Source organism: Perissodus microlepis, chromosome 7 (genome assembly GCF_051167445.1).
Source record: "Perissodus microlepis isolate ML-2025 ecotype Zambia chromosome 7, ASM5116744v1, whole genome shotgun sequence".
Classification (NCBI taxonomy): domain Eukaryota; kingdom Metazoa; phylum Chordata; class Actinopteri; order Cichliformes; family Cichlidae; genus Perissodus; species Perissodus microlepis.
In genome coordinates this window covers 47,606,703-47,622,179 of record NC_140467.1, presented here as the reverse complement: position 1 = coordinate 47,622,179, position 15,477 = coordinate 47,606,703, and the positions used below count along the sequence as shown (strand labels likewise).

The following is a 15,477-nucleotide window of genomic DNA, read 5'->3' as shown; positions in this document are numbered from 1 at the left end:
ACATGCCAAGGTTGTTAGTTATTTGCTTAAATGTCCTAAAAGATATTAGCAAATGCTAAATAACAGACGATAACAAAGAGAAATACTCTCTTTGATGTGCATTCATTTAAAGCTGAAGGTTTTCAGATATTGCGTGTGACAGTTTTGACTGTTATTGAAGAATTGAGCCAAAGCAACTAAGAACAACCGAAGCTTGTTGAGCCCAAACTCTAAAAATATGCAATACACATACATGCGCAGATCTTACATGACAGCAGGGTCAGCACATTTTAATGGTTTGCTGGACTGTTCCGCAAGTAGAGCTCATTTCCTGAGCTTGCTATTAAAAAAGGCTGTTGGCCTTTTTAAAAAATCACACAGTCTGGAATTTAATTCTAGAAATTTCACACACTAGTGAAGATGGCCCCGGATCACACCATTGTTCTTTGGCACCACGTGCCCGAGGTGGTTTCCAAAGGTAGTATTACCAGTAGTGTGAAAGGTGCTGCTGCCTGGGGTTAAATCAAGAGCCTCAAAAGGGCTTGTTTGGTTTTAAAAGTAGTGTGAAAGCCCTGGGCTAAAAGAGGAGCTATCCCACAACTGAAGCTGTAAATGTGAAATGACTGCAACCCTTAGGCTAATGGAACTGTAAACCCAAGGCTACCAGAGCCTTGCAGCACAGTTCCAAGCACAGTGTGAGAAGCCATCTGTTAATTTTTAACAGTCAATCGCTCAGCCTTTATTAAATTTAGAAAGATGGATAGATGGATAGATATCAAAGCCAGACATAACAGCGCTTTGCACTAATAGACTGTCTCTTCTCTCATGGAACGGAGCAGACAAGTGGGTTGTTGTAGACAGATTATTCTTCACCAAAAAGGGAATATCCACAGCCCAGCAGTAATAACTTTCCAGCATCGTGTGCTCTGAATATTACAGATAGATGGTTGTTGTGCCTAAGCCTTGCTGTGATGAAGCTCCTCTATTTATAGCCAATCCCCCTACTGCACACAGTGTCAATACAAAGCTCTGTGGACAGAACACAATATAAATTTGGTCAGAGTGAAAAAGGCAAAAGCTAAAACGGCAGGTTGAGCGACAGAAAGAGGAAAACGCAACACCAGATTGAGCACAGCAGAAAGCAGGGGAGCATCTGTAGTTATTTTTCTCATGTCAGTCAGGCAAGTGTCAGCTCTCAATATGCTGAGGAACTGATCTCATGTCAGACCACGGGGAGGCTTATGGGAGTTTGGGCGCACCTATTTCGCGAAGCCTTGTTCCTCATGCATGTATGCAGCAGGCGGGAGAGATTGTCATCAAGTGGTTTCAGATGCTCCATGCCTCTTTAGTGTAAAGCCATTCTCATCAAGTCTTTAATTAATCTGCTTCCTACATTGTAAGCAGCTTAGTAATTTCTTCTGCCTTATCATTCCAAAATAGTACATGTTTGCGGGGGGAGGGGATGCGAAAGAAAAATCATGGATACACAGGAAGGGATGCGTGTCTGTGAATCCATGGAAAGACTTGACTGATGTCTGAGCAGCGTAATCCAAATCACAGTGTTAACACTAATGCCAGCCCTTTGAAGACATCTGAACATGTGACTGAATAGCCTACTGTCTCATAAAGTGACACATCTTGCATGTTCCAGTATTTAAATTCAGTCCCCGGCCTTGTGCACGCAGACTTGACTTCCACCTCATAAGCATTATTTTATGCCTGGAGTGATATAGTGACTCATGGTTTACGTAACCGACCGAGCCCGTTGGAAGGGGTATCGTTCATTAAAAAATGATCAGGGGTGATTTCAGGGAGGAGATTAGTTTATATTCAGGACTTCGTGTGCCAAAAATTCGATTCAGCGAGGGACAAATGATAACCTCAATATGTCTTTGTGGGCTCACACAAACACACAAACACAAAACCATTCCTCTTCTATTTTGTTCCCCTGATATGTCATCTCTGTGCTTCTCAACAGAAGACATTCCTACAGAACCGGACAGGACATCGAGAACTGTGGGACCTGCAGGGACTGCGCGTGCATCATCTACAGGTACGTGGATGTATACGCATTTGGAAATCTGACTGTTTATTGCTTGCATCACACGTGAGCACCGAGAGCACAGAGCTTGTGTCGGTGCACAGTTATGTGCATCACGCTGTCACTTTGAGTCACATCAGAAGTTCAGTTTTATGGCTTGGTAGGATTGCCATTCTGCTCTGTGTGACAGCACGGACGGATATGAAGCACTCTGAGTATGGCCACTCGTTGCATAAACACCGCTGCCAGTTTTGATCACTGAACGCATTTATAAGAGCTGCATTAATCGCAATCATTCTCCTGCTCCTCCTCTAAATTAATAGGCTAAACAAGAAACACAGACTTAAGTCATGCACCTGTGTTCAAACCACTTTTTTTCCCTCCCTCTCCCCTTTTTGCTCCTCTCATTTTTCAACTCTCGTCATCTCTCTTTTAGACACACACAGGCACTCACACACACATAGAGTGACTCCAGAATCATTCTGCTCTGAGATTTGAATTAAAATCAGTCAATTAACAAACAGGATTTCACACTTTGTGAGAGGGTGAAAAAAGAACAGAAAAGTGGGGATTGTGACAAAATTGAAATCCATGTCTCCTGCTTGTACATGTCAAAAACTGTGGGGGAGGGGAGGGGGTCCTTCAGAGAGGAGACAAGAGGAGAAATGAAACCCATGATAGAATAGGAGGGGTGACAAGAGTGCTTGTATGCGTGGATGTAATTTGATTATGGCAGGATTAAAGCAGTACTCTGATTATTAAAACTTTCATTTAAACACCTCGGATGGGGGCTAAGAAATTATTTCATGAATCTGCGAACGGATAACTCAATTAAGGAGACAAAATTCATCATCAGTCTTTTTAATTGTGGTCTGGAGCGGCGAAAAGTGACATGCATTCATCTCAGACTGATTACTTCCAGTGATTTGATTCCGTGCCCACTCGCTCATTTGTTATTTATTATTTTGCTTATTATTTTATTAATAAGGTGTTTCCTGTAGCTGCGACGTATCCTCGACCTTAACTCCATTATCAAGCAAATGGCATTATAACTGAAGCTTAGTTACTGTAAACCACATAAATGATTCAATCAAACTATTATCCTAATCTGATTGTGTTCAGTAATTTATTTATACTGTGTGTGGAGAGCCCCTCTGTCAAAACACATGGAAAAGACAGTGGGGGCGACAGTTGAGGACAAGAAAGAAAAAAAGAAAATAAAAAACAGAGAGATCTAAGAGAAAAGAGAGATTTAAAATGAAAGATGAAAAGAGGGAGAAGAGGCCTATAAGAAAAGTGATTGAGTTGGAACCTAAATAGGGGTTCATCTTGAAATATTGCCACATTACTCCTCAGGAATGTCTGAAGCAGCGACACTTCCTAATGTTAAAGTAAAAAAAAGAAGAGAGATTCAAAAGTTATCACTCTGGGATGTTCTTCGCAGTTTTTTTTCTCTCGGGTAGCAGTTCTGAAATATTTGACTTAATACTGCGACCTGCTGATGACATCGCAAGCCTCGGTTTTATGGTCAGATGAGGACTTATCAGTCAATCTGCCGCCAAGTCGACATGTTTCTTTCCATGTGTGACAAGAGGATTTTCCTGCTTTGAAAGGGGGGGGGAGATTCTCTTTTCTCTGCGACTCAAGTAGAGCCGAGTTTAGAAAAAGAGAAGTTGGCAGCAATACAGAAGAAGGTGAAGATAAAGCGTAGCCTGAAAAAGTGAGTGATGGAAAAGCCCTGAAATCTGACAAGGCAGATTTCATCAATTAAGAAGCTTCTTGGAATCTTAGTCTTCGAAGAAAAGCCCAGCTCAGCACGCCGCACTCTGTCAATCTAGTTGAAAAGCTGAGATGGGAGTTTATTCAAAAAAATGAATTCCATTTCAGAATTTTTGTGCAAGATTATTTGTCATTGACAAGTCAGCCGCAACAAATTTTAGCCGAGTGATGTGACCGAGATTCATTTCAAAGCGAAATAAAGAGTATTTATTTTCACGGATCAGATAAGTACTTGTATAAAAAGGGTCGCGATAAGCTCGCAGGTCAGTACTGCTACAATCAAACCATTGTTTTGGTTTGTTGGCCGGCAGCTCGTACATGTTCCTCAGGCATGTGGTGCTGGTGCTTAGCCTTTGATAAAAGTGGCTGCATGCTTGCCACATTGAAAAGGAGCCAGCAGAGGTTGTTTGCGATGGATGGATGGATGGTTTGGTCGTTTGGGTCCAAAGTTCAAACTACTGACCTCAGTGGCTCTGTGAGGGTCTAAGGCAAGAAACTACACAAATGCAGATTTTTCTCCTGATGATTTCCTTCCTCCAGTAATGACCCCCAGCCTCCACTGCATAATGCAGTGTAATGTTCAGGTTTCAAACCTGCTAAAATGCGACCAGATTATTAAACGGCACAGAGGCAGAGCTGGTGCCAGTACTGGCAGGGCAGCGGCAGAAAAGAGGAATTTTCTGCATTTTTGATTCACTGCACTCAAAGTGCTGTTTTTTTTGTTTTGCTTTTTTTTGGCTGTGTCACACAGCTGATTCTGGTATGGACACAAGCTGAAACCATAGTATTTTTTTGTGTTAATGCACATAGATTTCATCTACATTTAATCTGATTTTTCTTCCATTGCAGTTTTAAGGAAAGGTTTTGAGTTAAATCTTATACCTGGCGTCGCTGAGCAAAATTGAGTTGAAAGATACAGTTCTTTATTTGTCCTGAGTGATCCTGAAATCCAATTAACAATAATCATCAGTGTTTGGCTTACAGCTTGCAGGTGGAAAGAGTTAATGCAACGATACATTCTAGTAGAGAGTCTGCAGTTTTCAAACACAGCAATTACACTACGCTTTTGATCCTGTGTAGTAAGTGTTTTTTCTCCTGATTGCCTCAAAGGTCAAGAAAATCCATATTATTATTTTCAGACTTTGCTTTTGTGACCAGGACAATGACATTTTTAAATTTAATTACTGGTTACCAAAGGGCAGTTTGAGGCGTAATCAATCAGAAATAACAAAGAAAAGAAAAAACATCCAACTTATTGTCTATGAAAAAGTTATGTTACGTAATGATAAGTGTAAGAGTGGGATTGTAAAATTTGGAGGAAAAAAAGGGACAAAATCTAACCCTCACTTTAATGCAGGCACCAAGCTGGATATGATAAGCATCTCTTTAAAAAAACATAAACACCTAACAACATCATGAATATGTTAAGCACAAAGTTGTTATGATACATGTGTATTTAAGCATGCCTTTGTGCGTTTGCGCACAGGGCTTTGTTCTCTAGTTTCTCAGGACATCGGCAGAGCTTATATAAAAATGCTAATGACACTTTAAGCATGCAAATGTAGATTCTAGTGGCTACAGAGAGTAACATTCTGAGCATTTTGTACCCAAACACGGTTCATAAACAAGCACTTCATTTGTTCTGCCTTTTTTTTAAGGTCTCATTTTACAGGACGAATAATGCATGATGTATCTGATGCTATTTATCCAGCACCAGTGGCACATTAACTGCATATTAAAATGTGAATTCGATTGTGTGGCCATGCAGGAGTGTTAATTAGTGAATGCGTTTGTGATCCCCACCCCCTTCTCTCCCTGTTATTCTTTTTGCTAATGGCGAATGTGCTGTATGAAATGAAGTAGGGAGGTCTAACAAGGAGCTGTTGTGCTTAATCCCCGTGGAGTGTACGGAGACAGCAGCCTAATCAGATCTGTACTCTGCTGCTTTATCTCTGCAACTGCTCTGTCTATTGCTCGATCACGCGTTTCGCTGGAGGAGCTTGATGGGCCGCGACTCTGAGACGGATTAATGACTCCGTGGACGATATGTTTTCATCTGAACTATGAGTCTACTAAAGTTTGCTCTTTTTTTCCTTTCTTTAAAACAAAACCTTCGTCGCCTTCAGTGAACAGCAGATAATTGAGGAAAAAAAGGAGTGCTGATGAAGCATTTCTGCCTTTCTTGTTTTCCTTTTCGCTGACTTTTATCCATGGAGATATCACTCGTGTTTGTTGCCAATCTTGTGTGTGGCCTTGTTCCACGCTCATATTGTTTTCTCTCCATTGCTCTCATTTACAGCCTAGTCAGATTCTTTAAACAATTGTCAATGAGTGCCTGTTCACATCAGTGATATGCATATGCATGCCCAGGCACGGTGGTGACAGAGGATTTCTTTTGCGTGTCTCGTAAGAATCGGGCTGTAGACTGATCCATCGGGATGATTTGAGATGAACATTTTGTGACAGCGCCTACAGTAAGAGTTCTTCGCTCCCCAATCCCACCACACACCGACCGTGAATCAGCGCTTCCTGACGCACAGCTGCACTGGCACAACATTGCACGACAGATATTCGCACGCTGTCCCTCGATTGTGATAGACCCCAGAGAGAGTCGGCTGAGAATAAGAGAGTCTGGAGACTGGGCGTGGGAGATGAATTGCGGATGACTCTCGATGCATCTCAATTTCTCCTTTTTTTAAAAAATTTTGGCAAGTGTCCCATCCCTTCTTCTCTTACTTCTTCTTCTTTTTCCCCTGCACAAATGTCTAACTCTTGTGTGCAGTGAAATATTAATACACATCAAGAATTCATCACAACGGCTTTAAAAGATTTTAAAAAGTAATAATAGTGCCGGGGGAGACTTGGAGTCATCTCTTTGTTGGCTCGATATGGGTGGAGGATGATTGCCAGAGACGCTTGTCCAGTGGATTTCTGTGATGGAGCAGCTCTGCATGCCTTGCATGATTAAACATGCAGCACAATGCAAGCTGAGTTTCAGACAGAATTAATTGATTGAGAGAACAAATTGATTGTTTGTTTTTTTTTGTTTTTTTTAAACAGCATGTGGCTTTTTTGTGATTCTGTCAAGCTGTGAAAGGCTGAACAAGGGAATAAAGAGAAGCACACTAAAGTGAAGAACCTAGTAAGAAAATTCATAGTGTCTTTTCAGGAACTCAAGTGAGTGTTAAGAGTTGTGGGCTGTGTTGCATAGAGCCCTCATTCATACTACTCTTGGCCTCTGTAATATGCTTCTGTCTCCTTCCCTATCGCCATAGTGCCACTTCACAGCTCGGTCTCACGTTTCTTTCCACCACCTTTGAATCACCTTCTCATCTGGCCCAGAAGGGCATAGCAGTCCAATTCAAATATTCTCCACATGTTCCTAACTGTGGCCCATAGCTACAAGACAGCTTCTCATTGTCCTGCTTTTATCCAGAGGAATATGCTATTTTACAGGCATCAGAAAGAGGCGCCTTTTCCCACAGATTGCTTGTGTCACTTCCTCTGCTCTGCTCCCACTTCTCCGTTCTCCCCGCCTTGAATATAAATACATTTCACACCTAAATGGGGATGAGGTGAAGTGGTGCAAACTGGCAACTCTGGATTGGGTATAGCAGCAGCAGGAAAGAAGGACGAGAGGAACATCAGAGAGGTGTTTAGTGGGAACAATTGCTACTTACAGCACTGGATTCCCTTCAATAGATAAATGAACCATGACCCCAACATGTTTCTATGCACAGTTTACTGAGGCAAATCAACAATTGCAGTATACATGCAGTATGCAAATCAGTAGACACTCGTCCCAAAAAAGTCTGCACCCCGATGTGCACATATTTAACAGAGCTCCCCTTGAAACACAGTGATGCGTGAACTAATTATAGATGAACTTCTTATGTTCACGTACACAAGGATATGTCTGAACCTGTATGTAGCCTCAAGGCTTTCATTAAACATTGACAATTCTCTTCCATTATCATAACAGGGAGTGAGAAGACCTGACTGAATAGAATAGAAAATGAATTCTCAGGGGGGAAAAATACAGAGAGGAAGAAAGAGGAGGAGGAGGAGGAAAAGAGTGCATCTGTACTTGAAGAAGCAATGGAGCAAAGCGGGGAGGAAGATGAAACACAAAACCTACTTTTATGAAACATAAACCATACAAAGTATAATTTAGTGACAGAGGGACCTGAGTGTGTTTGTGTAAAAGAGAGTGAGCAGACGTCGTCCAGACTTGACTGTCACATACAGCGTCAGTCTCACAAATCAAGCAAACTCCATCTGTTCCACCATTAATCTGATTTGCTTCTACATTGCAGGGCCAAGTCTGCAATCATTTAAGTGAATGGTCCTTATTTTGAGGGGTTCCTACAGTCCCATGACATCATCTGTGCGGCAGCAGTGACAGTTTCGGGAGCAATGTAGTACTAGTGCTGTGATTTGTGACCTCAAAGACGGTGTAAAGAACCCTCCACTGAGACTGAGCTTCCTCTGCTGATGCTAAAATGCCTACGGTCCTAGATGTAAAAAACTGTAAACTCTCGTGGCAGGTTTCTGCTTGTTTTTTCTTTTTTACTGTTTATTTTATTTTATGGTCCACAATTTTTTAACATTCTGGTGTGATGTCAAAGCATTATCAACAACTGCAGCGCATACCTTTTTTTTTTTTTCAGAAAAAAAGCTCTACAACCCAATGAACACCTGCTTATTCATCACCAAACAGCAGGCAGATGTAATTAAGGTCCATCCACTTATCTAGCAATTTGCTTGTCACCCCTGGGCACGAGTTGATATTTCAGATTCCACTTGCATAGCTCACCCTCGAATATATTTTATATCCCATCATATGTGAGTCAGTGATATCCCTTGATCCTATATGTTTCACTTCCATCACACTAAATAAAGTTTCCTTTATTACCAACTAATTTTGCAGCATCAGATGTTATTCTACCTTTCATTATTTCAAGAAGATGAATCACGTTCAGTGTAATTTTGTGTGTAACAGACCATTTAGCTGATAAACATAGACAAGTAGTAAACAGCTTCTGAAACAGTGAGTGTGAATATTGCCCATTCATGTCTTAGAAAACAGGATTTATCAGAACCAGTGAAAATTATGAAACACTATCAATGCATCTTGCATGTCAAACGGTGTTCTGTTTCTGTCATTGCGTGTTTTTCACCATCTTTTAAATTACTGCCATCTTGTGGCCACAGTTGGCTATTGTCTCTGGAAGCAGGCTTAACTCTGCTTTAATACAATTCCTCTGGAATCTGTAGTATTTGCCAGTTTTATGGAAATGTCCATGTCCTTTTAAAAAAAGGCTGGAGTTGGGCGAGCCAGAAGGCCAGCAGCTTTTTATTCTGATTATTTACACATGAACATTGTGGTTAACTTGAGAAACTGATGTGAGACTTTTATGCTAGACAAACTGTAGCTGACTCTACTTTCATCGGTCTGTTACGATATCTGTGTTGTATGGAAACAATAGCAAGTAAAGTAGGAGGATCAATCGGACACATTTTCTCTCACTAACCAGCTTGACTAATATGTAAGATGGAGAAGAGGAGGTTCGCCGCATTCAAACATTTTGTTGCAAGAGCAAAAATAAACAGAATAGCTCTTAGACATGATATATTCAAAAATAATTTAGTTACCAGTCAAAACAATTTTAACTGAATCCTGAGGCTAAAGCTGTCAATATCCAGTATCCAGGTGTATCCTGATCTAAACTGCCGATAACTGAGCTTGGATTTGCTTTTATGGATGTCTTTTACATCCAGATTGTGAGCACTCCATGGGAAATTGAGCCAAACATACAAGCATGAATTCTTTACTGTACAACCTAAGCAAATGGGGGGGAAAACTAGAGAGAGAAACAGAGAGAGACATGTAAATGGAAAGTGATAGAAAGACAACAAAAAGCTGATACCTGGTGTATTGCGAATGTAACTGGATATGACACGTTTTTGTCTCTCTAAAGAAAGATTTGTCAGAGTCTTGACAGTAACCTTTTGCTAACAACCCCATCAGAGCTTTAAGACCTGTGTTGATGTTGGGGCATGTGTGTGCACATGTGCACGTCTTCCCCCCGTGGATGAGCCTAATAATGGAGAAGTGGTGTGTGTGAAATGTGTAAAGGGCAAGGCAGGTAGTTCTTCTGCAGTAATCCATCTTTACTTCAGGGCTGAGCCATGGATCAACAGGCATCTCGCGGGGGAGAGGGAGAAAACACACTGTAGGCATCAATCTCATTCATATGAATCTACACAGTCGAAATGTTCAGCCAGCTGGAGCACGAGATTTTCACAGTGAGAAAACAAGAAAATAGACATGAAGAGCATTATTGGCTCTACATACTTATTTTTTTTTTTATCTTGAACTGCTGACAGCACTACAGCTAGGTCAGGAAAGGCACCGTGGTATGTGACGTGTTCATAGTGCATACATTGAAAACATGTTTGTCCCAGACCATTCAGAGGAGATGTGAAACCATAAAATTGTTTTATGTCCTTACAAATGTGTATCCATCCACTCGTGAGTTTGTTTGTGTGTGGAAATGACAAATATAAACCTGGGTGTGAAACAGAAGGGTGAGAGACACACCAAGAAAAACAGGAGAGCGAAAACCCTTGTTCATGCTGCTAATCACATACCGAACTTGTGCCAACAGTGAGTGCCAGATGGTGCCCATCACCATTGTGCCATGTCTTTGAAACAGGGAGGAGAGAGGAAGATCAAGAGTGGCATGTGGAACAGGGAAGCTCTGCCTAATGTGGATGATGTGTCATATAAATAATAATCAGGCTAGAATCTCACCCACAGCTAAATTAGATCCCTAAAGCTCATCCACTAGCACCCACTCTCAATCTTCTCCCTGCTTTGGCACTGTGCCTCTGTCATTATCAGAGATGATCAATAGATGCGATATTAAATGCTAAACGCAACTCTGGAATTCTTTTTTTCCATTGCTCTAATAGTATTCATGGGGACCACTTTATTTTGGGTGATATAAGTGGTAACTGTCTGCTTTATTGAGGATAATAAGTCAGTGTATAATGTTTTATAGGCCCATTATAGTGTTGTTTTTGAGTTGGCAATTTGTATGAATATCCCTTTGGTTGGTGTTTCACTTCCAACATAAACTCTGGGGCATGATAGAAATTAAACATCAGTAGATCGTGGTCTCCATTCTCATTACAGACAAATATGTTTATACCTCTCCTAAACTAAACTCTGGAAGACAAGATGAAAAACAATGCTATAGAGCCGATTTTTATTAAAGTAACACTACAGCTTCACCATTTTGATCAGCCTTACTTCATGTAAAATCAACTGGCATATTCTACCAGCCAGTTCTGTTAGTGCAACAATCCTTCAGCCCAGTATCACGGCAAAACGTGTAATAGACACGCTGGTCCATTTCACACTTTGCCTCTCTAAAACATGAAATGGATACGCATGCAGAAGTTGCATTAGTGCATGCAATTGGTGCAATACCAGCAGGGTAAATCTCTTGCTGGTAATCTCCCTGCATTACCAGCAGAGGGAGATAATATATTTAAAGCCACAAAGTTGGTAGTGAGCAAAAAATTTATTAAGTATATTCCAGGGTCCTTCATCGTCAGAATCGATTGACTTGAAATAAAAAATGTCCTTCTGCTATTAATGCAGCTTACTGCAACTTAAAGCAACTTCTGCAACTTCACATTTTGGAGAGGAAAAGCCTGAAAGGGACACAGTGGACCAGCGTGTCTATTAAACACGTTGTTGGGGTTGAAGCCTTCCAACCTGAATGCCCATTAAGGTTGCTTTTCACAAATCTTCACTATCTAGTGAAGACTGGATTTAGAAAGAAGTGAAGGTTTTCTTATAAATAAATGACCTTGAGCATCATGGTTGCAAAGTTAAACATGCTAAAGTTATATAACAGTAACAGTATAAAAAAATCTTGTATTTGGAGCAGGAAACAAAACATTATGTTCCATGATAAAATCCAGTGTTGGCTTACCCAGCCATCTTCCCCAACCGTCTCCATGAGCCCTTTGTGGCTCAATACCTAAATCATCTCACTTCTTCCTTTACTCGCAGTAGTTACCTTTACTTTTGTTAGTGTGAGTCATGGGCAGTGTTGGTCAAGTTACTTGAAAAAAGTAATCCGTAACTAATTACGGATTACTTCCCCAAAAAAGTAATCCTGTTACTTTACTGATTACTTATTTTCAAAAGTAATTAGTTACTTTAAAAAAATATTTACAACCTGGATAGGTAATAAAGCAATAGATCTTTTAGCCAATTCTATTTTTTCTGCATAATCCATCATATAAAATGAAAAAGTCCCTTTTTGAAACTAGTTTTATTAGTTTTAATCTTTTAACTTCATGCATCAAGCAAACATTAAATTATATGCACCATTCTCTGACTGGAAGAAATTTGTTTAACATTTAAACCTATTTTCTGCACATTCCAGCACATAAAATAAAATAGTTATTTGTGTTTACACTCACTCTTCCAAATAGATGCAAGTAAAACACAGCAGAAAATAAATAAAATCAAAGACTCAGCGGTCCTGTTTCTCTATTTTCACCTGTATAGCAGGCAGGCGGAGGTTTGCCCTGGTGCAGGTGTGTGGCAGCGGTCAGTGGAAGGATCTGGGAGTTTCTCTGTGAATTTCACATTCCAGTGGCAGCGTACTGTCGGTGCTTGCTTGGAAGTTTAGGTGGGTTTTTTTCGCTGTAAAAAGAAGTTTTCTTCCCACGCAGTGAGCAGCGGACGCTAATGATTTTGTCACTTTTTACGGAATCAAACTCAAAGTAAGGTCAGTACTTCCACTCTTTAAACGCTGCACGATCATATGCTCTCCCGCACTCGATATATTATCCATTGTTGATCTGCACACAGCTGTTGCCACAAACGTTGCACTTGCTTATGTCATTGTCATGAGATACTCTTGCAAAAAAATCCCGGTTTTAGTCATGCAGTAACGCAGGTGCTTACGGGAAAGTAACAGTAATCAAATTACCTTTTTTGCAATAGTAATCCCTTACTTTACTCGTTACTTGAAAAGAGTAATCGGATTACTAACGCGTTACTGCCCATCTCTGGTCATGGGTCAGTATAAATCATAACAGCAGCTTAGATGTATGTGTAAAGGTGTTTATACATACATATATCAACAGCCAATATTGGTTAAGGACAGATATGTTGGTATTGATGTTAGGGCTGTTCGATATAACGATATATATCGGAAGACGATATAAAAATGTCTATCGTTTCATTTTATGCTATCGTTTGTTTCGTGGTGTCGCAAAATAAACCGTTTGCGGCAATATTGGTCACTGTAGTGGCTATATTAATTTCTTAAAGTTCTCTCTTTCTCTTATATTTAATATAACCACACTACGGATGGACAAGCGCCTGTTTTTATGCGTTGTCATTAGCAACAAGGACGGTAAAACCATCGCGTGTCTGCTTGTTTATTTTCCACATAAACCTTTCACAATAAAGCTCAAGATCCTGTTGAGACTTTTCAAAATAAACTGAATCACGTGAAAGAGTATGCAGAGTATTTACGGATGAGAATTAAAAAAGAGCCGTCAGGTCCTAAAAATAAACCTTAGACTCAAACGTTAGAACAGGCTTTTCCCCGCAGCACGCTGTGTAATAAATACTCACAAAGAAAACGGCGGCCGTTACAACTTATGTCTAAAAATGTATCGTTTCATGCATCAGTTAAAACACTTGACTCCAGGTACACGGCGCCCAGCTGGAAACACTTCATGCAAGTCGAGCTGCCCGAGATTCACAGAATTTACAGAAAATGTTAAATTTTTGTGATTTATATCGTTATCGGGACGATAGATGTCTTATATCGGGATATTAGCTTTCATTAGCTTGTGCTCCACCTTTATTATTTACAGCAGTCTGCAGCCATGTAGCAGAATAGCATCCCAGCAGTAGTGTGGTATTAAGTGGTTTCACACTTTCTATTGTTGTTTAATTTGTGAAACACACTGCTGCAATGTTGATGAACAATGAACCCTTCATTTTCCTGTTTCAGTATATCATAACCCTGACCTTAAATGACACAATCTATCAGAATTGCATCCAACCTTAAAATAACCGTATTGGTCATAAAACACACACCCTGAGTTTTTGGTTGGGTTTAGTCTGTTTCTGAAAAAAAAAGGATCCTACCTTTTTCACAGTCTTCATCATGAATGGACTAATTCAGTGTATTTACAACAGGAATGCTTTAAAATACTCATCAAATCTAATATCTGATACTTTTTTTATCTTTTAAAAGACATAAAACAAATGGATTATGCACGTCAAACATGGCTGAGATTTTTGTTTTTTCCAAAATAAAAATCCTCTTTGTCTAAAAGGGAAGTAAACATTGCTAATAATCCATATTAGCTGCAGCTGTGCACAAATCTTCCAGCTCATCTTAGCCGCAATCTTTCATTACCTTGAAATGTTGATGCAACAAAACCACACCCCTTTATGCAGAGCAAGCTACTAAAATAGTATATGTTTATGAATGGCTATGACAGATAGAAAGATGGATTGATCCTAACTGCTAGTTGATTGTTTTTTTTTTACAAGTGGCAAGCTGCCACCATGCCATCACACCTCTATCTTTCAGATCTCCTCAATCACCATTCATCCATCAGAGCCTTCCGCTCCAGCAGCTATCACTCAATACCTCAGCGGTGCTGAAGACAAACTGGCACTGTGTGCAACCAGCTATCACGTTATGCCTTTGAATTACCCCTCAGCTGACTTACTCTACAGTTGCTGTGTTGTGGTAATGTCTAAGTAAATTATGGACAAACCTTTGGAGCAACGAGAGAACTTTGCAGTTCTTTTATGTGCAACCTTGCTGAGTTCTGGATAAGGATTCATTGTAGGCGGGTGCTGAAGAAAAATCCTGGCTTGAGTGTTAGGACAGACTGGGTAAGCACGCCTCATCACATATGCTGCACTAAATTTGGCCCACAACAGCTCAGAGAGGCTGAGCAGTAAATTTTGGTCCAATTTTCTCAATACCAGCACTCAGCTCATATCAACACAAATCTACACTGCTTTGTGTTTAACCACTATTACACACAGAAGCTGTGCTTATACTCAGAATTACAGCTCGGCTGAATTGAAATGACATCCACCATCCAACTTTCCTGCTCAGTTGTCCAGAAATGGTGCTGTATAGGCAAAGTGCAGACATGTGAAAGATTTACCATTAAAGCCCCCCCACTCCCAGTATCCATTTATTCTGATGTCTGTGATGGAATTCATGGCTTTTTTGTTTCTTCCAGCTTCTAAGGTATAATACACTTGAAAAGTGCTGTACTCATTCTTTCTTTCCTTATATTCAGTGGCATATGGTGACTTTTACACTGCTCAAGCACCTAGCCATAAGAAGCTGCATGGCTAGGTGCTTAATTTTGGTAGTGGGACTGAAAACACCTGAGTTCAAAGATTAAGAGATGTGGTCCAATGCTTTTGTCCATATAGTGTATGTGACATTGCTGACTGTCAATATCTACACGTGGTTAAAAATATAAATGAAAACTTAATGTGGCAGTGTAACTGGTATGTTGACACAGTAGCAAAACAGCCAGTTAAACTTGGTACTTTCGGTGAATCAAGTGATATCTCATACATGTATGAACCCTGC

At 40.3% G+C, this 15,477-nt stretch overlaps 1 protein-coding gene across 4 annotated transcripts in view; it reads left to right on the top strand.

The window, feature by feature from the left end:
• Window positions 1-15,477, top strand: part of LOC146383934 (uncharacterized) — a 43,792-nt gene that overhangs the window by 13,000 nt on the left and 15,315 nt on the right. For 2 of the 4 annotated variants that reach the window (XM_084935530.1, XM_084935529.1), the window contains exon 3: window positions 1,958-2,032. In XM_084935530.1, coding sequence (XP_084791656.1) covers window positions 1,958-2,032 — 75 coding nt within the window. Of the gene's footprint in view, window positions 1-1,957; window positions 2,033-14,445; window positions 14,530-15,477 lie in introns of all 4 variants that reach the window. The other 2 variants (XM_084935533.1, XM_084935531.1) reach the window with 2 other exon arrangements.